The 25,637-nt window shown below is 41.8% G+C and overlaps 1 protein-coding gene across 3 annotated transcripts; it reads right to left on the bottom strand.

The window, feature by feature from the left end:
- Positions 1-566: 566 nt before the first annotated feature.
- Positions 567-25,238, bottom strand: cdh15 (cadherin 15, type 1, M-cadherin (myotubule)). Of its 3 annotated transcripts, none has more exons than XM_078175068.1 (15): positions 25,126-25,238; positions 21,979-22,346; positions 12,418-12,582; positions 9,583-9,738; positions 8,944-9,088; positions 6,677-6,858; positions 6,465-6,593; positions 6,177-6,359; positions 4,987-5,231; positions 4,759-4,895; positions 4,200-4,430; positions 3,872-4,111; positions 3,224-3,372; positions 2,918-3,103; positions 567-1,505 (listed from the first exon to the last, which is right to left on the bottom strand). In XM_078175068.1, the coding sequence occupies exons 2-15, from the start codon at positions 22,027-22,029 to the stop codon at positions 1,305-1,307; spliced, it is 2,400 nt and encodes a 799-aa protein (XP_078031194.1). In that variant the 5' UTR covers positions 22,030-22,346; positions 25,126-25,238; the 3' UTR covers positions 567-1,304. The 3 variants fall into 3 exon arrangements, with proteins under 3 accessions (XP_078031194.1, XP_078031191.1, XP_033492277.2); XM_078175065.1 differs by having other exon boundaries at positions 21,979-22,781; positions 25,126-25,236; XM_033636386.2 differs by having other exon boundaries at positions 21,979-22,462; positions 25,126-25,228.
- Positions 25,239-25,637: the final 399 nt, after the last annotated feature.

Raw genomic sequence — 25,637 nt, 5'->3', positions numbered from 1 at the left:
CAGGTCACCTCTCAAGGTCCTTCTCTGCTGATTGCTCAGTTTGCCCGGTTGGCTAGCTTTGGGAGAATCCCGGTTGTTGCAGACTTCTTCCATTTAAGAATTAAGAACTTCAAGCAGGAGCAGCAGAGGTTTTTTTGTGCATTTGGTGCACGGACACAATCCTGTTTCCATGCTCTGAAGGCAGGTGTTTGCTCTGATATGCACTGTCGGCTTTGAGACCTTCTATAGCTAGGTGTGTGTCGATTACAGGTAGAGGTAGGTAGAATCTTATCAAGCTGCAGAAACATCTCACAGACGATCAAGAGAAATGGAGGGCCCCTACTCTAAATATGAAGTGTCGTAGTAAAGGGTCCAAATACTTCTTTTAATGCGATATTTCAGTTTTGTCTTTTTAATACATTTACAAAAGTGTCTAAAATTCTGTTTTTGCCCTGTTTAGATTGATGTGGGAACAATATAGTTTTCAAAAATGTTTAGCATAAAGCTAAAGCTAATGTGAAAAAGTGAAGGGGAGTAAACCTAGTGCAGCCTGTGACGGTCTTATTTCAAAATGAACAATACACACACTAAATAAAAGATTTACATTTATTCTGTAGACACTGGTAAAATCTAAAGTCAATGAACATATTAAAAAGAAAAAAAAAACATAATTCAAAGTCTTCACCTCCAAACTATGTGACTACAGGATATTGTGTGGTACAGTTTGTTTTGTTGTGTAATATTTTTTTTACCAAAAAGGATCAACAGATGCTGGAATGGAGGATTTGTGATCAAAAAAAGAAAAACAAACAAAATCAATATCAAAGCAAATTTACCTTATAAAATAATCACTTATATAAAAAAAGAAATACATAAAGACTTTTTTTTTTTTTTAAACAATCTCAGGCTTGTTGTATGCGTCATTACTGAGCGATCCAAGTCTGAGGATAAACACAACCAGACATGGACAATCATTTCAACACACATTCTGTTCTGCCTTGAAGCATGCACGGCTCCTCTCTTTCCTCGTTGCTGATCAATTCACAATTTTACTGTCTCGTTTACTTCTCCTGAGCTCACCACAAAACTTTGCAAAGAGCCATTTTATCACTTGTGTCCGGATGATCGTCAATAAAACCTAAGGCACATTCGATTAAAGGCCTGTGGTTTTATATCGCATTTATTTCTCCTTGGCACATCTCAAATCTCGTCCTGGACTTAAAATCTTTTCAAATGTGTCCAGAAAAAAAACACCTGAGGCATGATCTGTGTCCCTAACTGGTGGTGGAGCACACGGGTCATATTTCTGTGGGGTGCTGTCCACCTTAACGTGGGTCATACATGTTAGCCAGTTTCTGAAAGCGTGGTCCCCAGTCGTTGAGGTAGTCGTAGTCCTGGTCTCCGTCAGAGCTGCCTGAGGCGATGGAGCTGAGGCTGCCTGCCAGAGAGCCCTCTCCCTCATAGTCATAGATCAGGGCTGTGTCGTATGGAGGCACATTGGGATCGTTGTCTGCAGCCTCCAGGCCCTGAGGGTAGAACAGTTACAAGGTTTATGAAGCTGATAAGGGTAAAGCAAATCCTCAAGGAATGCTGATTTAATTGTAAATGGACATAATCACACTTCTATAAATCAAGGCTTTCCTCATAATACCTGAAGAACTAACATTAAAACTAAATAAAAAAACACTAAAATGAGTCAATTCTTTAAAAAAATAAAAATAAAAAATAAAATAAAAAACGAATAATAATAAAATAATAATAAATAAGAAAAATAATAAATGAATAATAAAAACAATAATAAATAAGAAAAATAATAGAATAATAAATAAATAAGAAAAATAATAATAAATGATAAAAAAAACCTCCCATAACTGACCAAAGCTAAACTGAAATCTAAACCAAATCGAAGGACTAAATAAAAATAAAACAAATTAACATTTCCATACTATAATAACTGTACTCTGGAGTCAGAAAGGCTTTATACAACTTTTTTCCCCCCACATATGCAGTAGCACTCCCCAAGACCTGTAAACAGACTTCACTGTGCAAAATCAGTGTTGTTTGCCTCTAAGTATATATTTTTATAATTTAAATTCGAAACAAACCTTTAAAGAGACAATGTGTAATATTTATGGGGATTAGTGCCATCTAGTGGTGAGGATTGCAAATTGCAACCAGCTGAAACTTCTCACAGTTCTTCAGTGTGCATTAATGTGGTACAAACTCTAAATAAAGCAGTTTCACATTACAAATCAGTGTTTCTGCTAAGCTGTTTGGCACGTTGCAGACAGGCCACTAGCCCAACACCTGCTAACATGTGCTCACCTTTCTACTCTGATAACTTAATGTCCAGACGTTCAGGAGGTTTTCACTGGGAGCTTAATTATCCACAGAGATATCATCCTCTCCAAAACAAAAAGACCAGTGATTTAAACTGGTACAACACTGAATAAAGCACATTAAAAAAATCAGTGCTCTTCCAAAGCTCTCGTAGCATTGGGCTTGCTAACTACAGTGGCTTACATGAAACCATGACTCAACCCTGTTCAGAGCCAGTGTTTGGTTTGTCAGTTCTGGGCTACTGTAGAAAAATGGTGATGCAAATTGCCATGTTAACAAAAACCCAAAGATTCTTATTTTCAGGTGATTATACACTAAAGAAAACATACTAATTATATCATATTCAATTCCTGCCAATATCTCCCCCTGAATCCTACACACTGGACCTTTAACAGCATCAGAAAACATGCAAAACCTAGATTCAGTTGTTCAGTGTTAGTCTGTCTATCAGGCCTGTCGATTGACTTTGGGAGTGATAGTAAATTTCTGTTTTGTATTTTGAATTTTAGTGGTGGGAATACCCTTTTAAATAACTTTGGATTATGGTTTTGGCCTTTACAAGACATTTTCAAATGGGATCACGATAGAAGCCGCTCACATCATTGATGTAGTCCTCAATGTCAGTGGGATCTGCCGGAGGCCTCCGTGGGTAAGTAGGTGAGGGCAGGTTATGCGGGGCATCCCTCCTGAGGGGCTGCTTGCCTCGAGGAACACCAGGGTAGTAAGACCCCGGGGTGGAAGGTGCATCATGGGGATTCCACAGGAGGTCGATGTTAAAGGCATTCTGCAAGGTGAGAGGAAGAGGCCACAGACTTTGCATGTGCTTTGAGAATACAGTGATGACATGCATAAACTTGACTACAGGGTTTGTTTGGACCTCTCTCTCCTTGACTTGCAGCCTTACCTCGTCCTCCTCTCCCCCGCCTTGCTCATCATAGTTGAAAACATTGTCTCGGACGTCGTCCTCTGATTCCCCGACTAGCAGACCTGTTCCTTTCTTGATATGGTGGCGTTGCCCACAGCTGGTCATCGCCACGGCCAGAAGAAGCAGCACTGTGATCAAACAGAAGGAAACCATCATGTGTATATTAAAGAGTGTTTATCTGGTTAAATGTCAGACACTAAGGTTTTTTTTCTTTATTGACTAATTGTCTGATTACTTCCTTAATTACTTTCTTAATTTATTATCGTTTAGTCTCCAGTTAAATCTTGCAACATAGTGAAAAATGTCTATCCCAGTCTTTCACAGTCCAAAGTCACATCTTTAAATGTCCTGTTTTATCCGACCAACAGTAAATAATCCCAAAATATTACATTTACAATAATATAAAACAGAAAAAGCAGAATATTGTCACATTTTGACATGTCGAAAACTTCGATTTTATGGTATTTCTGCTTTAAAAAATGCTTTAAACTAGCCTATACACGCCTCTTTTTCTGGCCCAAAAAACACATCACATAATTTCTTACACATTTTTGAAAATATCCAGAACTAGGGTCATGTTTCCTTTATTCTTGTGAGACTGAGTGGTGTACACACGATGAGACTTACACAGTAGGAGCGCAATGCAGGCCATGATGATGATGAGAGCGATGAAGCTGATCCCCACAGTGGAGCCCAGGACAGCCCCGGCCTCAGACTTACAGTCTCCGAAGGAGTCGCAGAGACACACGGTGACATTAACCTGAGCGTAAGCACTCAGAACTGGGCTGCCGGAGTCTGACACAGACACTGTGACGGCGTACTCTCCTGTTTCCAGCTCTACGAGGGGCTGAAGCACAGCGTGAGTATCTGAAGAGAGAAGGAGAATGGTGTGAGGTTAGGAGATGACATGAAAACACCTCCTGCTCCATCCTCACCCCTCATGCCCTCTCCTTACCGTTGACTTGAATAACAGTCCAGTTGACTGACAGATCATCAGGCATCTCAAAGGCGAAGGGTGCAGCATGGGGAGGAAGGTCTTCATCCACCGCAGTGACAATCAGACCAGAACTCCTCCGGCCTGCATCCTTACATATAGTGCCGCTCAGAGGGAAGAGCTGAGGGGGGAAGTCATTGGTCTCCTTTAGTGTGATGGACACTGTGGCGGAGGTCGACACACCATCAGCATCTACCCAAGAGAACAGAAATACACAGTGATGCCACATTAGTTTACAGCAGCTTATTCAAAAGCATTCCCAAAACACTCATCCATGATTGTTTATCTTTCTCAAAGTGTTTTCTATTCAGATTTTCTTACACAGGAGACCAAGCCTGCCATGTGGTTGGCAGATACAAGGAGCAGTGTGTAAGATTTATGGGGATTAGTGGCATCTAGTGGTGAGGATTGCAGACTGCACCCAGCTAAATTTTCTCCCAGTTAGAACTCCTTACGCGTTAATTGTTCAAGAGTTACATATTCAATTTCTGCCAATATATCCCTTTAAGTAGATACACACCTGTAACCTTGACAACAGCAGTGTAGATATTTTTTCTAACATTTGGAGATCGCATGTTGAATGTTCTCCTGGCAGTAATGTCTCCTGTATCTTTGTTGATGTCCAGCCACCTCTCAGGATCTCTGCTGATCTCATACCTGCCATGGAGAGCAGAGAAAAAGTTACAGTCCACTTAGTTTACCTGCAATCATTGAAACACACTCCTTATACTTTGTGGCTGCGTCATACCTCAGGTCAGAGTTATCAGGGTCAAAGGCGATGTTGCCTTTCAGCAAAGTCCCAGGAGCCACAGACTCAGGGACCACGATGTGTATGGGGTCCTCCCTGAAACGTGGAGCTTCGTTCTCGTTCACGACAGTCACCATAACTGTAGCCGTGCTCACGGGCAGGTTGGGAGCCTTGCTGCTTAGACGATTGACATTTTCCACCGTCAGAATCAGGACATACTCGTGCTGTGCTTCGTAATCCAGAGGCTGCATGACAAATCAGCGCAGAAAGAAAATGTTTGTGGAGGGAAAGCCATGCACTGTACTTTGATAAAATATATAGTAAATGATGAATTTATACTTTTAACAAAAACTCAAATTGCAGTCATTTACTGACCTGTAACAATATAGGAAAGGTAAAAAAAAGCATTTTTGTCTGAGTAAGTTGTAGTTTCTAACGTCAGCCACTAGATGGTGCTGCTGAGTTGTGTCTGAAGGCCTCAATGCACATTTTGACTTTAAGGGACAATGCCACCCATTTTGAAAATTTAAATTATTCCTGTGTCCCAAAATAGATCAGTTAACATTGGAGAAGATATTATGTTTTTGTAAAGATACGATATAAAAAACGTATGGGTCAAGAAAAAGTTCACTGGGATGTATATTTGATATACTATAAATGCTGTACTCTTACGAACACTAACTGGACAGTCCTGGGGTGCAGAAATAACTTGCTTAAAAACACCCTCTTTGGAATGGTCATATTTTTGTTTAGCCAGATGCTCTCCTTTCCATATCTCCTTATAAATTGATAGTAAGGTTCCTAGACAGACCCAAGCAACTTGACAGTAATTACAGGTAAAATAGTCAGTCAACTGGTCCATCTACAGTTATTTAATTACAGTTTAATGCTATTGTTAACAGTGTATGGAAGGTTAGCTGTAAAGGCAAAAAGGGTCAGTTTTATTTACTTATAAATATACATTTCAACACATATGGAGAATTACGTTTCTGATATGAAATGAATCAGAAATGAATATCTCTTAGGATTTAAATAAAGCAATCCTCTCTTCAAAATTTCTTTGCTTATAAACTTAGTTAACTCTGCATAGTTCCTTCTAGAAAGCCTATGAAATTATTAGGAACTAATGGACCCATGACATATAGCATTACCACAACCACTTCAAAACTCATTAGATACGTAGATGTTACCTTCACCACTGTCAGAACGCCCTCGTTGGTGGCAGGATCCGTACTGATGGCAAAGTTGCCGTCAGGGTCGTTGGTGATGAAATATCTGGCCTCCCAGTTTCCTGTTCCACGATCATCTCTGTCTGTCACATTCACCCGGCCGATCTCATAGTCCTTCCAGTTCTCCACTGCTGTCATACTGTACTACACGCACCACACACACAACACAAATCAAAAGGTTCAACATCTAACATTATAACTACAGTGTTTTAAATCAGAACACCTCATGTGTTGTTGTGTGACACTCACCGAGTCTGGGCTGAACTGTGGGGCGTGGTTGTTAATGTCAGCTACATGTATGACTGCCACACCTTCAGCTGTCAGTCCCATGCCCCCCATATCAGCAACCTGAAGTTTTAACCGGAAACCTTTCACCACCTAGAACAGAATACAGCATGTTTTAGTGACATGGACTGTACTGTGACGATCTGCAAAAGTCTGTATCTTAACCTGCATCGTACCTCTCGGTCCAGGCCTACATCTCTTGTGTAGATGGCTCCTGTCTCGTTGTTGATGCCAAACATAGTCTTGGTAACAGCGTTGGCAGGAATGCTCTCCTGACTGATGATGGAGTAGCTCAGGAAAGCGTTTTCTGTCGTCGGGTCATCTTGATCAGTGGCTGACACTGACATCACTGAGGTGCCTGTCAAAAAATAATTGAAAGCTTTGGTCAGCTGGAAAAATCAGTCAGTAGGAATCACAGATATGTGACATATGTGCTGAGGAGGGATGCAACGATATGAGATTTTCAAGGTACGATAACAGTTTCAGAAAATATAACTGTTTTACGCTATCATGGTGTCACAGAATTTATATTTTATCAGTCAACATCACCCTTAAAGGAATGAAAACGGAAGGGTAATTTTCAGTTGAACAAGAGTTTTTTTTTGGGGGGGGGGGGCATTTTCAGCCTTTAATGGATAGGACAGACAAGTGCGAAGGGGAGAGAGAGTGAGGAGTGACATGCAGCAAAGGGCCACAGGCTGGAGTTGAACCCAGGCCGCTGCGGCAACAGCCTTGTACATGGGGCGCCTGCTCTACAACTAAGCCACCGATGCCCCAGTTAAACAAAGATTTTATAACTATATTTGAAACTTTGTAATTTTTTTATGGAAATATGTGTAAATAGTCTCTCTTTTTAAGATAACTAAAACACAGGAGCAATTCTACGCTATGCCTCTGCAGACGCTGTTGCCACAGTGGGTTTAGACGGCCTTATCTGCGGTAACCGATGTATGAGAGCAATGCAGAGCGGCGGCGATTAGCTAGCCAATGGGATACACACACAGGTACTCACATGCACTAACAGGCATGCTCAGCCAACCTGGCTACCAAAACAAAGAACAGAGAAGCTCGGATCAGAACACACACAGAGTGTGACTTTATTCTCTGCTTAATTCCATCATGCTACCATGTCTTTACATGGCAAATATTGGCTTGCTGCTGTATCAGTGCTCTGAATGTAGCATACTAAAACTTTGAACCTGCAAAACTGTTTTTTGGCCACTTTGGGGCAGCAGAGACAAGCTACTAATGCAAAACTGACATATTTGATGTAAGTTGATTTGGCAAACTTGTTAGCACCTTTGTTGTAGACAGTGAAGGAGAGTAATGTGAGTGATGTGTTCAGAAATATTCATTCCGAGTACTGGAGTTCACTCTGGCGCAAACTTCACCGTTAGTAAATTCATAATGCTGTCAGGATGTACTGTTTGGATATCCAGAGCACCGCACTCTCTAAGGAACAGAGCACACTCTAAACACTCTGTCTGGGGAGACGGAGCACTAGAGTGCAGAGTGAAGTGAATGTGTGTTTAACTGAACCGTTTGTTAATTCATGTAGAAATATAACGATCCATTTCTTCGACCAACAGGACTCTTATTTTAGTGTAGAGCATCAGACTGAATTCATGAACGCAGCATGTCAGGTCAGTCACTCTCCGGGACCACGAGTGTTACTTGAATAAGTAAACACTGACCAGTGGGACCAGACTGGCCGACCTGTATGCTCTCACTCAGTGGATGGATGATTTGACGGGATTGCTGAAGGTGGGATGGATTGATAACTATGCCAATCTTACAAAGAGAGACGACACTTGAACGATTACCTCCACTTTGTTTTGCTATCGAAGCTAACGTTAGCTAATGCACTAAAAAGTTAGCATTGTGGAGAAATCTAATATTCCTCTTAATACCTCCCCAATTTCTGATGAGGTGGCAGTGATAATCCACATAACGTTATTCATCTACAACAGCAAATACTTTTTCCCTGACCTGATATGAAGTGTGCACTGCACATGTGAGCATTTTTGATGATCGTGTCCATCCAGTCCTTTCGTCTTATTGCATTTAACCCTAGTTGTCTTTGTTTTTGTTGACAGGCAGTGGCAGCTGGCACCCAGTAACACAACAAGAAGGCATTTTAAGACTCCTGTGGAGCCTACTGATGGTGAGTCGTGTTCTGCCTCCAACTAATAAATTGACATCATTGTGATGTCGACCCTAAAAGGCTATAGCAGCTTCAAAGTGTTGCACAGTGTACTGTACTGTTTCAACGACACACTGAAAGAGACGGTTTTCAAACAACATGGGAAAGATGTTCAGAGCTACTTAATAAACTCTTAAACTATGTCAGGAAGTTAATTTAAGATTTATTTTTGGAACATTGTGATTCTATAAGATAAGGAAATAAAAAGTTGGTCATACAGTATGCCATGTGTGGATGTACCTGGGACTGAGAACTCAGAGACGGTGCCAACAAACTGGCTCTGGGTGAAGGCGGGTCTGTTGTCATTCTGATCCAGCACCACTATCTCTATGGTGGTTGGATTCTCAAGTCTCTCTCCACTTGGCGACAGTGCAAAGGCTTTCAGCTACACAAACACACAAATAAAGAGCAGACAAATGTTTCTTAATATACACCGTATTCATGGGATTGTAGTTTCTTACCATTATTCACGACAGATGTTGTGCATTTTGCTGAGGAAAACATGGAGCATTCAAGGTAACATTGGGTATTTGTGTCTGCGCACAACACATGCGGGAAATGACGGAAAGAAATGTGCAGGATGTTTGGTTCGACTTCCTTGGTTACATCATGGTCATCTGGTCTGAGACACTCTGAAGTATCTCCCAGGATGCCCATTAAGGCCCTTGGAAACTGACCTCTGGCTGTTTGTGCTGGTGTCTGAGACATTGATATATGCTTTGAGACAAAAACATGAACCTAAGCCCTGAAACACACTGTGTGAAGTCTCATTGAGTGCACTGTGGCTTGTGTGTTAAGCGTTTCTGTTTGACTGAGCTTTAAAACACATTTTAAGTGTCTGTGTGATTTAAAATGTTACACCCATAAATGCTCTCTCACCGTGAAGGTGTTGTATCTCTCTCTGTCCAGCGGCCGCTTGCTCCTGATTACTCCCGTTTTATCATCAATCTCAAACAGATTCTTGGGCTCCTGGTCCACCCCCGGTCCCTCCAACTTGTAGATCACCTCACCTGTAAAGATTTTGTCCGATTTGATCTAGACAGAGAGAGAAGATAGAGTTGGTGATCATCGCAACCTCATGGGAAGGTGGAGGGAGGATTGTAAACCATGTGTCGTAACGCCAGATGTGAGTATGTTGACAGATAGGGACCTTGAGACAAGAGTGTTTAAACTCTCAGAGGCCTTTGACTTATGGCAGGAAATGATATTCTGGACTAATAATAGCAAGGAGACTATATTTTATGCATTTTGTTTCCACTTTCTTTCACATATGGTCTCCGCTGCATTTTCATCACCGTGTAAAAGAAGCTCTATATCTCTCCTTGTACGGTAGGATTTACACACATAGTGGTCGCCTGTGACAGCCTTAACACAACATTTACATTTCACATGTCTTTTAAACACTTGGACTGTGCTGTGTGATCATCTGTGATGAAGAGTTACAATCAGCAGCACATGGCTGTATGGTGTTGTGTTTGAGGGGAGTATATACAACATGGTTTACCGTCTGAGGGTGACACACAATCAGCAATCAGCTCATTGAAGCATTTTCATGATGAGGATTTAGTCTTTAGAAGAAAAATACAATAAGACCCTTCTCTTATAGCAATCTAATCTTCATCATAGTCTATTATTATTACTTGCATTATATTAATTTATTTGTTCATGCACATCGTTGGGTAAAACGTTGGCATCTACTCTCATTACTAAGTCCTCCTTTTGATTCCTCAGTCACAATGTGGACAGCTCATTGTTCCAACAACCCAAAATTGCAAAACTTTAATAGCTGAAAAATGTCCCACTGGATCAAAAAAACGAATGCCCATAGCTCCCAAAATACAAAATTTCCAAAAAAGAAGCAAATGGCTTATTATTGTGCAGAATTATGTCATTGGACCTTTCCAGGTTCATCCATCCATTTTCAACCGCTTATCCAAAGCCAGGTCGCGGGGGCAGCAGGCCAAGCAAAGCACCCCTGACGTCCCTCTCCCCAGCAACACTTTCCAGCTCCTCCCGGGGGACCCCAAGGCGTTCCTAGGCCAGATGAGATATGTAATCCCTCCAGGGTATTCTGGGTCTGCCCCGGGGCCTCCTACCAGTGGGACGTGCCCTAAACACCTCAAGCTGGAGGCGCCCAGGAGGCATCCTGATCAGATGCCCGAACCACCTCAACTGACCCTTTTCAATGCGAAGAAGCAGCGGCTCTAATCCGAGCTCCGTCCGGATGTCCGAGCTCGTCACCCTATCTCTAAGGCTGAGCCCAGACACCCCTCAGAGGAAACTCATTTTGGCCGGCAAGCGTCTGGTGACTGGGCCTTAGGTAGTGTGGACTGGTCGGTCTCAGCCCGAAAGAATAACATGGAGCTGTCGCCCTGTGGGCCCACCACCCACAGGGACAGGAATCAGGGTCTAGTGCATTGTGTGCTGGTGTCGCAAACTGGATCTGGGGACAAAATGAATTTACCTTTCCAGGTGCCAATTTTTTTCCTGCTATTGTGAAAGGCATGACCTGTTCATTGCCGTCATAGTTGGGGTGGTTAGCTTAAGGTAGAGGAGTGAGACTGGTGAGAGTTAGGTTAAGTATATCAGGGTGAGCCAGTCAGAGGTAGAGTGTGGTGGGTCATGTCCTCACCACAGCAGGAAATAAAATATCACGGCCTGGCAGGCCATGAACCTTTCTAACTGCAGGGAGAGTGTGTATTTTCGGAGCCACGGGTGTTTGCTTTAGGGATAACAGGCTGTTGGAGGAATAGGATTTTAGTTCAACGGGATATTTTTTGGACTATTGGAGTTTCCGAATAATGGGCTTTTGGAACAATGGCATGGCACTGTTACAACTAACTGTTAGCTAAACCCCTTGCCCACACAGAGATTGTCTGATTGAAGCTCAGCAACCATAACTACAGTGTGCACAGCAGACAAGCAGCATGTTTGGGGCTTGCAGTAAGACAGAAAGTGAGACTTTGGAAGGTGGTGATTTTTTTTACCTTTCCAAAACCAAAAATGCATGAGTAAAAGTGTAAGGAATGAATCAAACAGCATGTTTGTCTGCTCTAATGGCTGCTACTCGTGAGTTTTTTCACCCTTAAATCCAATGTTGTCATTGTCAACATATGCAAGCCGGGCTTAAAAGTGGGAGTGATGCCATCGCGTCATCCTGAGATAAACAAACTTCAACTTTTGGAGGAAGATCAGCTCTGAACTCCAGATTTCTGGTAAGCTGGCAATGATACGGTTCTGATTATGAAAACTGTCACAGAGTAGGCACAACAGTAACACCCAGCAGCAACCTGGCGTTTTCCAAGCATTAAAAGAAATGGTATGTGTCCCAGTCCTACTGTAAACTGCAAACGTTAGCATGTCTAGCTAACTTGATTTGATTCGTCACTCTATGGGGAGAGCTAGGATTGGTCCAGTCCCCCTAACCCTAACCCTGAGAAGCAGTTATGGGTAATGAATGTATGAATGATTCTATCAGAAGAAATCTCTGTATTATCTTCTAATAAATGTTTGAATTGATTTTTATCCAGAACGAGGATTGTAGACTTTGTCCCCCATCCTGTTTCAATGAACATATGGGCACCTGATTGTTTTTTGAGAGATTAGAAAACTTGGTAACTTATTTGTTTAGTGCATTTATACCAGAAATGACACAGCAGTTGTCCACAGAAAAAAAAAAACTGCAGTAAAAAGCTATAATTTAACATTTGTTACCTGGACAAGGTCTTCAGGAACCTGCTTGCTATTCTCCAGCACTCTGATTGGAGGGATGATCCAGTCCCTCTTCACCCTGACCACTCCCTTGCCTTTTCTCCATGGGTAAAGGGCCTGAGGATGTTGCTCTTTGTCTTCGTGATGAGGTTCTGCAGAGCTCCACACCTGAAGGAAACAAGTACAGCATGAAACTCACAAAGGAAAGTCACAGGAACATTCAAACATGGAGCTATAGTGTCTGTCAGTAGTCAGTTCACATGAAGTATATTTATTGATTCCAGTAACTCTCATTCAGGGAGGACAAATTATGTCATTATAGATATTTGCAGCTGTTTAACAGGAGTCTCCCTCTGTGCTGTAACATTCCCAGTGGTCTGAAGGAATGGCTGTATGCTAGCTGTAGCGCCGAGGCGGCCTGTAATGTTGGATTGTCCAGAGCAGAAGGGATGCAGGGAGACAGCGTCAGGTTTCACACACTAATACGCGTCTTTGTCAGCTCCCTTTGATCTGCGCGCAAATTCATCCCAGGACCAGGAAACACAAACACTCATGCTCATTTCACAAGCTCTCATTCACCACATTGCTGACTACATTCACACACAACACACACACACACACACACACACACACACACACACACAACAGCTGTCGACTATGGATTTAGATCCTGTGCTTTCCCACCCGCATTCCCACTCACACTCACAAATTCCCCTTTATGCTCGAGCTCTGCACCTGACTGGGAGTTTGGGGTCACCTTACAGATCTGCTCCGCTGTAGGAATTCCTCAGACACACTCATATACATGCTTTCTCTCTCCCACAAACACACTAGCTGATATACATGCAAGTGCATCAACAAAACACCCACCCACGCATAAGCATATACATTTCCGTTAAGTTGCTTCCTTCTTTTCTGTGGGAATTCACCGGATTCAGCATTACTTCCCATATGTTTAACAGCTCAAAGGCAAAACCCATAAACGCAGAAATAAATGTGGATGCATGAACGTGCCAAACAGCTTTGTCTGTAACATTTGTCTTTGTGTTTTCATTCAGATATAAGTGGATACTGATGAATGACCTGTTACAGTAGATTTTTAAGTAACCTATAAATACATAACCCGAATAATAGATAGTGGATAAATGTGAATATTTTGTGAATGGCCTCTGATCCCTGCCTTGTCTTTGGGGCGGGTGATCTGATATACTGAGCCTTTGGCATGCTGCTGGACAGTGCAGAGAGGAATGGCAACCATGGCCGGCATCTGCTGGCCGAGTCAGAGGGCAGGCTAATCTTAGCCCGTTCTATATTCTCGACCCCTACCTATTTAACTTTTTGTAGCCATCGTCATCTCCACTCTCACAGAGATGTTTACACTCACATTCCAGCAGTGCATGTCACCCACACAAATTCATCCCGATCGCTGTCTACTTCCATACTCAAGACTTCTGCATGTACGGGCTCTCAGACCTCCAAAGGCATAGCATGCATTCTGCATTGTCACTTAACCTCAACATCAATAACAGCTGCATCACAGTTGTATTTCCAAGTATAGCACATTCTAGATTTGCCTGATTTGTGTATACTTTGGGTAACACGAGCACCTTTTTCGAACTTAGAGAACGCACACAGCGAGGTGCAGACCAGCGTGAGCTTTAGTGCAAGTTCATCAAACTTAAAATCACAAATCCAGCACACAGTGCTATTGTCACCAAATGAACGATAGGATATTTAGGATGAATATGTTCGAGGAATAGTTCACACCAAAATCAAAACTTCACCTGTGGTGCTATTTATCCATCTAGATTGTTTTGGTGTGAGTTGCCAAGTGTTGGAGATATCAGCTGCAGAGATGTCTGCTTTGGTGCTCAAAGCGCCAAAAATACATCTCAAAAATTCAACAGCAATGTCTCTTTCCAGGAAATCATGACCCAACTACTCAAGATAATCCACAGACCTTGTTGTGAGCAGTTTCATGTAGGAACTATTTTCTTCCGACCAAACTACACCCGCCACTTGTATCACTGTGCAGAAGGAAGCGTGCGTCTACTGCTGACTCACCTAGCACCACTAAACTAGCCAATGTTAGAGTTCAGCCAAGTAGGACGCCATTAATGTTTACATCATGCTCTGTGTTGTCCATGATGTATACCATGAGCAACCATGCACAGAAAGAAAATATTTTTTCCAGCCAGAGAGAGATGATAGGTTAAGTGTTAATGTTTTCCTATTCAAAATATTACCAAAGGTTAACACCACCCTTCTCCGATTGAAAATTCCTTCCAATCAGGCCAGATGGGGCCAGTCTCTACCATTTGAGGTGGTTACATGAGGCATTTTAATTCTGATTGGGCTATTATTCAGATTATAAGTGGATGTAAATGCACCTAATGTGTGTACCAAAGTTCATGACAGCCCATCCAATAGTTAATTTAAATACTTCACTAAAAACCAAAAAAGTGAACCTCAAGGGGGAACTGGAGGAAAAGTCAGAGGGTCGCCAGTTAGGATGCATCATGTGAAGGCTGTGAGTGTTTATACAAAACTTGGCACCATCCATCTTGTAGATCAGGGGTGTCAATCTTATTTTAGTTCATGGGCCACATACAGCCCAATTTGATCTCAAGTGGGCCGCATCAGTAAAACCATTGCATAATAACCTGTAAACAAATAGAGCCTTCAAATTTTCCCCTCTCTTTGAGTGTAAAGAAGGAACGTTAAAAGTAACTTACATTCAGAAAGCGTTCACAATTAATGAACAATCTATCTACAAAACAAATGATGAACAGCCTGAGATGAAGGCTGAAGGAGGATAGAAAAATAAGTGCAATTTCAGCAATATGTTTCCCAGCAAACTCACTCTCAGAGCGTGGCTTCGATGCTGATGCTAATTTGTTAGCAATAAAGTAGCTAGCTTTCGTAGCTGCAATCCTGATCTCTCAGCTAAAAATAACACCAGACTTGTGTTCTTCTCTGTTCTTATTGTCCTTGCAAGGTGTTGTGGACTGGTTCATTTGGACGAATAGGAATAGCAGTATATTTAATTGAAACATTTGAATCAGTGGCTTCTCTGCAGTTTTTCCCTCAGTTGAGTCATTAAGCGGACCAGATTGGACCCTTTAGTGGGCAGGCTCTGGAACACGGGTCGTATGTTTGACACTTCTGTTGTAGATGTTGATGTATTTCACAGGCTTAGTGAAACTTTGACCAGTAACATCAGGTAATTTTTTGCCTCTTTTTGAGCAGCAGGAGTGAAAATTAGTCATCCTTGTCATTTGTTGTGTTATGGTTTTAGAAGGATGAAGATAGCTGGAGAAAGAATTGGATACAAACTAGGATGTAGGCTCTCCTGGATGATTTTTCCTCTTGGTAACTAACATGTTTTTCCCAAATGATGTACAGATTTTAGGCATGTTAGCATGCCCCTGACCCCCCTCGGTCTGGGCTGAGCCTGGAATATTTACAGCGTCTGGCTCGTCCACTGTTTTCCAGATTATAAAACATCAAGAGGAAGTCAGAGAAGCTTACAAGCACCGGATAGCAAACCATATTTCTTATTCCACCCACTTCCTTTTCATACATATCAGTGTCTTGTCCTGTCCTTCAATCTGAATTTAAGATAACTGTGTGTCTTGGATAGTGGCCCCACCAAGTATCTGCCACAGTTCTAATGTTTTAACCAGACCAAGATGCAGAAACACCAAAGTGTCGTGTTACCAATTAGACCAATGAGTGCTTTTTCTGACAGGCTGAGCGATGACACCACACACAGATTAACTGTTTTAGAGGCTTTTCCCAGATACTTTTACAGCTTGGCCTTTCACCTTGAGCCCTCACTGAAGTATGGACAGCTTGTTTGGGGATGACATGCCCTTACAGAGGAACTGTTAAGCACTTTGTTGGAGTGTTTAAGGAGCTCGGGAAAGTTCTGTCCTACCGCTCTGATGTCGGCTTTGGAGAACTAAAGGATACTGGCACATTGCAAATAGTATTCTGGCTCATTTGAAACACTACAAATGAAGATATGTGCGCTAAATTATCTGCTGCATCATAGTTTGTGTACTAAGATTTTGAATTTGCCCTATTTATTGGAGATGACTGGTGACACCCTATGGCGTAGCACGAAGTTCTGGGCTCTGTGGGCCCCCATCCTTCCTCTCTTCTTCCATGTCTCTCCCATACACCTTTTGAAATGTATTAATCTATTTATTTACAGTTTGCAATTTGTATATATGTGTCTCAGTCTGCTCCAGCTGCGTTCAGAGATGAATCCCAGTGCAGGGGCAGACTAAACCATCTCACACCTTTAACGGGTATGAGGAGCGTCAGAAGTTTTCCACCATTTCTTTAATACAAAGTTCAGTCTTTCAACCAATTTATTCAGCCAATTTAAATTTACTTATGGCACAAAAATAATTAGAAGTAAGACATGGCAAACAAAACCAAAATTTTCATTCCAGGCTTCTCAGAGCCCCCCTCCCATTGAGGCCCTGGGTAATCAGTCCCACTTATGGTCCCCCTGACGATGAGCCTGGAGTTGAAAATGGCGTAATCAAATTAATAATCATTGCATTGCTCAAAGAGAGGCCAGATATACAGGCACAATAGGAAGCCACATCTCCTTTTGGGGGATGTACATTTGGTTGTTACATTTGGTAAAAATACACACACTGGCCATCATGAAAGATGAACCTGTAGGAATGTCAAAGTTGTATCAATGTAAACCTTGTAAATTGTAGAAACATTTGTAGTACTTGTTGCATTTCAAAACAGGAAGAGATGAGATGTGTCAGGGTCACATATCAGCTACACTCAAAGTGTACAACTAAAGTAAGTAAGAAATCAGTCAGACAGCTGCAGCTCGGGTCCTTACTGACACCGAGAAAGTGGAGCACATTACACCGCTCCTTAAATCACTTCACTGGCTTCCTGTGTGTAAAAAGATAGATTTTAAAATCCTTTTACTTTTCTATAAAGCACTAAATGGCCTCTGGGCTAAGTATGTTTCAGATTTACTTCTACGATCCGAAACATCCAAACCTCTCAGGTTATCTGGGACAGGTTCACTAAGCAGAAATCAAGCAAGTTGAAGCAGCATTTAGTTTCTGTGCTCCCCATCTGTGGAACAAGCTCTGCTAAAACTGTTCAATCATTTAAATCAGGGCTTAAAACATTATTGTTCACTGTAGGTTTCCAATAACATAACTCATTTTCTAATCTGCAACTGTTTATTAGCCTGCTTTTGGTTATTTTTATTGTCTGATTATGTTTTTTCTCTTTTTTCCTCATGTCTTTTAAATGCAATTTTAATGTTTTCTTAATGTATTTTATTTAACACACTTCTATGCCTCTGTAAAGCACTTTGAATTCCCTTGTGTTTAAATAGTGCTATATAAATAAACCTGCCTCATCTCACACTCAAACATATAGTGAAACACTTAAGTAAACACACACTAACATTCACCATATGTATATATTAAATATTACATTCCAAGTTTTGCCACTGCTGCAAACGCATTCAATTTCTGACATTCATTCACAAAGCCATTGGCGTTATCCGCCTTTCAAGAACTACTACTGACACAAATAAATTACTACTAAGACTAAGTTTTAGTGGATGTCAATAGGGCAATGCAAATACCTCTCACATGTTGCAAACCATTAACACTGATTGATATTTTGGTTGTTTTTAAAAGTTTAAAGTAATAGTTTGGGGTGTGGGGGGATGTTTAGACCAAGCTACAAATGTGAAGAAATGTAACCATGACAAATTGCACCAGTTGGTCAGACTTGCCGTGACTTTTTCAGTGTGTGATACATGTTACAAAACTGCTATCTGCCATCCAGTAACATTTGAATTTATTGGTAAAAGCACCCTCCCTGACAGAGCTGTGTAGAGGAGTATGTATCACTTTTTGTCTCCATACTAAATGTGTATTTCCCTGTGTGTCTCCTGTCTGGATATGTCTGAGTGGAACAGTCGTTTGAATAACTCAAGAGAAGACTGTCCAGCCGAGGAGTAATGTCTGCAGCATGTCTGACAGTCCCTTCGGCCACAGGGGCGAGAGGTCACACAGGTGTCCCTCTGGTCACTTCTGTTGCTGGACATTCTACCAGTGATTCACCAGCAGCACTGGTCCCACACCCATACTCTTTGCTAAGTCATGACTGCCTGGCATGGGCATGGACACCCTATTTATGGTGCCACTACAAGTGTGCGTCCCCTCGGAGCAGATGTCCAAGCTTTAGGAATGCTGAGCAAGGTTGTATTATTAAACAGAGACTAAAAGTAGGGCTCAATAACCATGGAGAAAAAAATAGTAAACAGTGTTATCTGACAAGTGGTGGATCAAACGAACACAGCTCTCTTGGGTGAAAGTCGATGTTTGTTTGACCCATCCACAACCCTCACACCCGCCCCAGTTGGACTTTTGCTGCCTTAACTTTCGTCCTTGTCCCGCCGCGTTTCCCCCTGATGCTGCCAGACACCATTAAACAACAACAGCAACCGGCCGCATATCATGCTGACGTTAAAGGACGCATTTTTTTGTTGGTTTCTGACGCTGCAAGTCACTGACTAAGCACTGGATTTCGACGACTTCAGAGTAAGACCGGGCTCTTCCATCATATCTTTACATAGTAAATAGCAAGTACATTATATACGGTATATTAATGTTCTGAATGTCATACATACAACTCCTTAAAAAAACAAAACAAAGTTTAAAGGGAATTTTCAAGTGAAAAAGGGGGTTTAAAGTTTATTATAAACAAGTACAAATTGAAAAATAAAATCTTTACCAATTAGGAAAAAAAAAGCTTTGTGTAATATGGTGACGTCTTTTTGTGGTAACTAAAGGCCGTCTTTTAAAAAATCTCTGCGTGGGTTAATTAACTTATTCATTGTAGATACAAACTGGCACGGATGACAAACCCACTGTAATGTAGCTGCAAGCTCGTTCTTGTGCATGACCTCTAAAACAGCAACTGTCACCACTTGGTCTTTCATGTCTCGGTCCATAAAAATAATGAGGTTTTAAAAAAAAAAAAAGCACTTCACTGTTGAGTCATTTAATTTTAACAATCCAGAAGTTGTGTCTCTACCCTCTGCTCCCTCTGAAACCCTAGTCAGTGTAAAACAGCCTGCAGGTATCCACACCCAGCAGGACCTTTGATTCACACTCTAAATCGTCTGACTGATTGTTTCCGATGAGTGAGACCTCAGCACCAGCTGGCCGCTGCAACAGACTCTTGATTTGTACCCGATTTCATGGTTCAGAAACGGCCCACTCCTCTTTCCGAGAGGGGGGGATTACAGAGCGGGACAAATGGCATCACGTATGCATCTGGGAACAGCTGTGGCTGCTGCCCACTCCTCGCCACAACACCCAGTGGGCCTGAACACTGGCCAGTTCAAAACAACAGCAGCTCACTGAAAATTAATAGAGAACAACTGAAAGGTATCAGGTGACGCCGATCAAAGCCTTCGGATTGGACTGACAGCTGCTGATGGTTTAGATGTATATGCATTTTTTAAACTGTGACAAATTTGTATTAGTTTTAGTTTAATTGAACAGAAGCCATGTCCAAACGTTTTGTGTATATGTCCAACATGGACACCTGCAACATGTGAAGACAATGTGTACATTTTGTGCAGTGATAAATCTAGTCTGTGGTTTGTTACCAGAAATGAGACGATACTTAACGTCCTTTTGTTTGTGTCTTTTAGCAACTAGGAATTTGTCCTCTTCCAACATGGAGGAAAAACAAAGACTCAAGATTCTGTAAAAGGCCCCATTAATGATGTAGATCCACTCATTAAAGGAATACTTCACCAAAAATGTATCTTTGGCGTTTCCAGCTGTTGTAAGTGTTGAAAGGTGGCTTCAAAAGGTTTTCAGCTTGTTTCTTTGTGGAGGCTGGCAGCTGTGGTCAGCTCCAACTTACTGCATTTCAAATGGACTCCAACGGACGAAGCGTATTTAAGCGATTTATTGGAAAAGTGAGGACTGGTTGGACTATTTTTGCTGTGATGTTAGGATACCATTGGAGTCCACTAAGTCTGCTGTTCCTTGTAAAGGACTCAGCTGTAAACTTTTCGGAGCCACCTTTCAAGCCTCAACTATTTCATACCCAAAAGAAATATTTTTGGCAGAGCAGACTGTTTCCATTTCTAAAAAGTACCACACCGTAAACAAACTTAAGGAGCCACTTGTTGTTATTAGGGGACCGTGGGCTTGTTACACCTCTGGCATTTGAAGGCGCAATTTAACCCCATGTCTGCCTCACCGCACGGAGCTTAAGCAGTTCTCCGATATCTGCATCCATCCTGAAGAGTGAAATCCTGCATCTTAAAGGTCACGCCTCGAAGTTTACAGGTGTTGGGTTTGTTTATTTTTGTTTTTATGGAAAGTAATGAATGAAATTATAACTGAGGTCCTGTGGATTTGACTGAAATATCTTTTGTGTAGAGCTCAGGCCTCACTGTGACAAACTGGTTTTCCCTGCAGTTGTATCAGTGATCAGTCATTCCCATGTTAAAAAGACACAACACATATTTTTTAGTGGTTTTCTCCTCAATCAATTAGCCATGGGATATGAACATGGAGCACAAAAGCAGCTTAAATTCACCATAAAACTTTCAACCACACAGGAACTGAAAATTTGCAGAATGTTTGACAAACTCAGAGATACCTCACCGACTGAAATTTGAGCGATTCATTTCAGCTCCACAGCATCTGCAACATTTACAATGACTTATAAAGCACATCCCAGCAAGACTTCCCTGAAGAGTCACTGGAGGCCAACTCAGTCACCCTCCCAACCTGGGCTCCATTACTTCTCCAAACAGAGGGAAAGACTGATGGTGGCTGGAAGTGCTGTTGGTAATATGTCAGTTTACATTGTCATCCATTTTAGATCTCATAATGGCGTCTGCTGACAGGGGCTACTAATGATGCCCTGAGCCCTGTGTACACATCTGGAGTCTCGTCCTCCTCAAAACACTTCATCATCCTCTTTCCAACTGGGGTGAAATGTTTAGAGCAGCCTAAACCTCTGATTGCAGAGCCAGTTTAGTGCCTGTATTGATGAAAATCAGTTGATGTTTGGTTGAAGACATCACTCAGGTGAAAACATAAACTGTGTATTTGAAGAGCAGGGCAGCTAAAGGTTATTCTGTAAACAGGATCACACTCTGAAGGGACAGGAAGTCTTCAAAAATTGGGAGGTAGACTGAATTTAGATCCATACAACAGAGTGAGGAGACAGAGGGAGTATTGCACAGTACGACTCAAGGGCAAGTGGAGTACCTTTATAGCAGGTATCCAATAGGTGCAAGTTGTTGTTATTGACATTTTTATAGCAATCAGTGGAGAGGTGAACTAGCTCTACTGCTCAGGCACCTGTGCTCTAACGTCAGAAGTTAAACTAAATCAAAAACTAAAGATAATATTGTCCCACAAAACACAGACAACAAACAAAAGCACTTAAACACTCAAATAAATCAACACATTTTGTTCATTGTCGTCAACAGCAGCTATGAAGAGACATGATTTTACTCACCTGACAAAGCAGGGCGCCGAGCACACACACCATCAACATCCGCACCGCCATCCTCAGTGCCTGCACTCAGAAGCTCAGTATGAACAGACCTCTGATGACTGTCAGATCTGAGAGTCCTCCACTAAGACCTGGGCTCCTGAGTGGCTCTACTGGGCGAAAAAGGCCAAACTCTCCAACCCTGAAACCTGCCACTCTCTGTCCTCCTCTCTAACCCTCTTGCTCTCGGCGTCTCTCTCTCCCCCTCTTCTCCTCTCCCAGCGTTTGTCTCTCACAGCTCCTCCCTGTCCATAGCTGGGGTATGTCTCACAGTCGTGGGGTAAGGGGCTAGAATTTCAGCAGCGGCCCTCCCATGTACCCCAGCACATGTGCTGTCACTCACAGACCGATGAGAGAAAGAGGGAGAGCAACAGAGAGACGGAGAGGTAGATGAAGAGAGAAGCAGGGCAGCTGTTGGTGGTGCAGACAGAGACACTGTCTCCACCAGCTGAAAGCAAGTAAGTAAACTTTAACACTGTTCAAACAATAGTGCTTTACAGAGAGACAAAAAGACAGACAATATGTAAAATCTGGACACATGCAAAGCAGGAAATATGAAATTACCAACAGTCTAAACCCCAAAGATTTTCAGTTTACAATTATGTCAAACAAAAGCAGAAACAGAAACAAACAGAAGCTGGAAATGTTTGTCATTTCTCCTTGAAAGAAATTACTCAGTTATTAAACAATCGATTAAAGGTCCAGTGTGCGGGATTTAGCAGGATATATCGGCAGTTACAAACATGATGTCCTTGATGTATCATCACCTGAAAATAAAAAAAAACACATTTTAATTTATTCAGAATGAGCTGTTTATATCTACATAAAAAGCAGGTCTTTTCCCATGGGGCCCGCCATGTTCCTACAGTAGCCCAGAACGGACAAACTAAACAAACTAAACTGGCTCCAGGTAGGGCGATTCGTGGTTTCCATTACCATAATGTGGCTACTTTGCAGTCAAGTATTTATGAATATTTGGTACCTTGCAGCAAAAGCAAACAAATCGGTCTATGCTCTATACAATTAAATATTTTCCTCCAAGACTTTTCCATTCAGCTACCTTCGCTAAGGAGACTCAAGACAAACCACTGCTCTTGATGTTTCACAGAATTTAGAGAAAAGGCACCAGGCCGTAGACGCTGCTATGAGTCACATTTTCGTTGACGAAATGTTATTTTCATTTTGTAAATTTGTTGTAGGCCTATAGGTTACAATTTTTTACAATTTGATTATGTTAGAATCACCTTAGGTCTACAACATTGATCAATGAAAATTAAAATTAAAATTCAGAAATAACCGCGATTCATTTCCATGTTGCCTAATATTTGGTCAAAGCCACAGGAGAGGGGCTAAGGGGCCGCATGCAGCCTCGGAAACTCAGGTTGCCTACCGCAGCACTAAACCTTGAACAAAACTGTTGGTGAATATTTTCCTATCAGTCAATTAATCAGTCAACTAAGTGTTTCAGCTCTAATCAGAACTATTCCACAACTTGCAGATACATCCAAAGCAGAACCTCTATAACTTTAAACTGAAAAATGATAGCCTTATTATATTGCATTCTATAGATTTGGATGCAAATAACGATCTCAGTGAGCCTCCGGTATTTATTTTTCAGATTTTATTAAGGCCGAAAAACAGCCAATGATACCAATCCTAGCACAAAATTACCAAAAAAAAATCTATTCAGCAGTTCCTTGACCCAATGTTGTAGTCAAGACCACCTAAACTGAGACCCACTCATGAACATGACCTGAGTGTAGCGAGATCATGATAAGGCCAAGACTTTGAGGGGTTGAGAACAAAACCACACTAACACAACTCCTATGCTGCCTGACACACTTATAATAAAATGTGGAACATATAAACCATAGACACTAAAAGAGCCACATTCCTATAAATACACCCAACGAAAACAAATGAAGATTCCTCTTCATTCACCTCTTGGGTTAAACAAACATGAGCATGTTACAGTCCTGGAGGATTATTAATGTGCACCTCCTCCTGTACTGGCTTAATATGCACATTCAACACATCCAATGCATCAAAACATTGTTTTCTAGTTGGAGACGCGCCTCGTTTTCAAACTGTATGGTTTGACTAAAATGAACAATGACAGCAATATAGTCCACGATGACCAGCGCTAAAATCAACCTGCGTAGTTGTCCCTCCATTGTGACATTAGAAAGTGTCACATTTATCTTGCAAGTGTACTCTTCTTCAACGTTTTGTTGACTTCCTGGATTTTTCCCACATGGAAATTCTGAACAATCAAGAGCAACTTTGTCACAAAAGGCATTTAATCTGGTCCGCTTGTAAATGCTGCGGTGAGAACACAAACCAACTCTAGGCAATTTTGCAACTTATGCAACTAACAAAATGAGTCTCTGATTCGGACTAAAGAAAGCGAACTCTAGGTCTGAAAGCACCTTAAGTTATATTCCTGCAGTTGTGGTCTTGTTCAGTCTTGAAGTAAAATCCAGAGTCACCTTTCTCCGAGACCAAGACAAGACCAAGTAAAAATGCGGTCAATACCGAGGTAAGACCAGGACCTTCAAAAGGTGTCTCAAGACCAAGACTGATCTCAAGTACCACAGCACTGCCTTGACTACACTCTACATCGATCTGTTCATTGATCTGTTCATAACTCTTTCGACATCTGTTGCTGCAACACTGAGAAGAAAATAGAAATAAAAACATTTCTTTTACAGCCCCCATACACAGCAAAACATTCTCTTTTGTTTAAGGCTTTAAGTAGCTTAGCGCTTGTTTTCTTCTTAAATCCGTCTCATCCAGATCAACCTTCATGTCATAAGGCCGCATACGTAACCTTGCTGTCCGACGTGCTCTGTGCCGTGCCCTCACATTCAGAACATTCATCCAGAACTCTTTGATCTCCTGCTATTTTAAACACTCATGTCAAAGCAGAAGATGAAGATCTATGGCTCTCAGTGGGTGATGTCAAAGCAGAGATTTCCATGTCTGCGATACTCAAAATTTGACGGAAACGCCGCCATGACTGATGAAGTGTTGACGCAACTGCCTCTGCTGCAAGAAGAGGTGGTTGTAGTCCAACTTAGGCGGGAAAACAGAGCGAGAAAGTTCATTTACCTTGTCGGGTGTATGTTCTCAGGGGAGATGCAACCAGCAGGAAGGATGTGTTTGGCACTATGGGACAGCTGGATCTCCTGAGCTCTACTTTCAAGACCCTATCAGCAAGTCTGCTCAGGTCAAAGGTCGATATGGATCTTTAGAGAGTAAACAACACAACACCACGTTGGAATATCTCTCACCACACAGAAACTTCTTTATTTTCATGTTAAAACCCCAAAAACTCATGTTAACAACATAAACAAGGAGTCAACTACACAAATGAAACACTGAGTTACGGGTGTACAGTAGACAAAGATACTGTTGATACTACAGTCTGGAAACTCTCATATTAGAAAGTAGAGCAGTGAAATAATTGAGTGTGCTGGCAGGCTGACTGTGCATGCTGAGTGGGTGTCGGCATGCTTCCATGTGTCAGTGTGTCCATGAGTGTGTGTGTGTGTGTGTGTGTGTGAGAGAGTTCTGGTATAAAGCGGTGATTTTAGAGCACCTGTCTCTGTCATTTCAGGCAG

The sequence above is a fragment of the Epinephelus lanceolatus genome, chromosome 2 (genome assembly GCF_041903045.1).
Source record: "Epinephelus lanceolatus isolate andai-2023 chromosome 2, ASM4190304v1, whole genome shotgun sequence".
Taxonomy (NCBI): Eukaryota; Metazoa; Chordata; class Actinopteri; order Perciformes; family Serranidae; genus Epinephelus; species Epinephelus lanceolatus.
The sequence above is the reverse complement of the archived record's forward strand: the minus strand, read 5'-3'. Positions and strand labels throughout refer to the sequence as shown.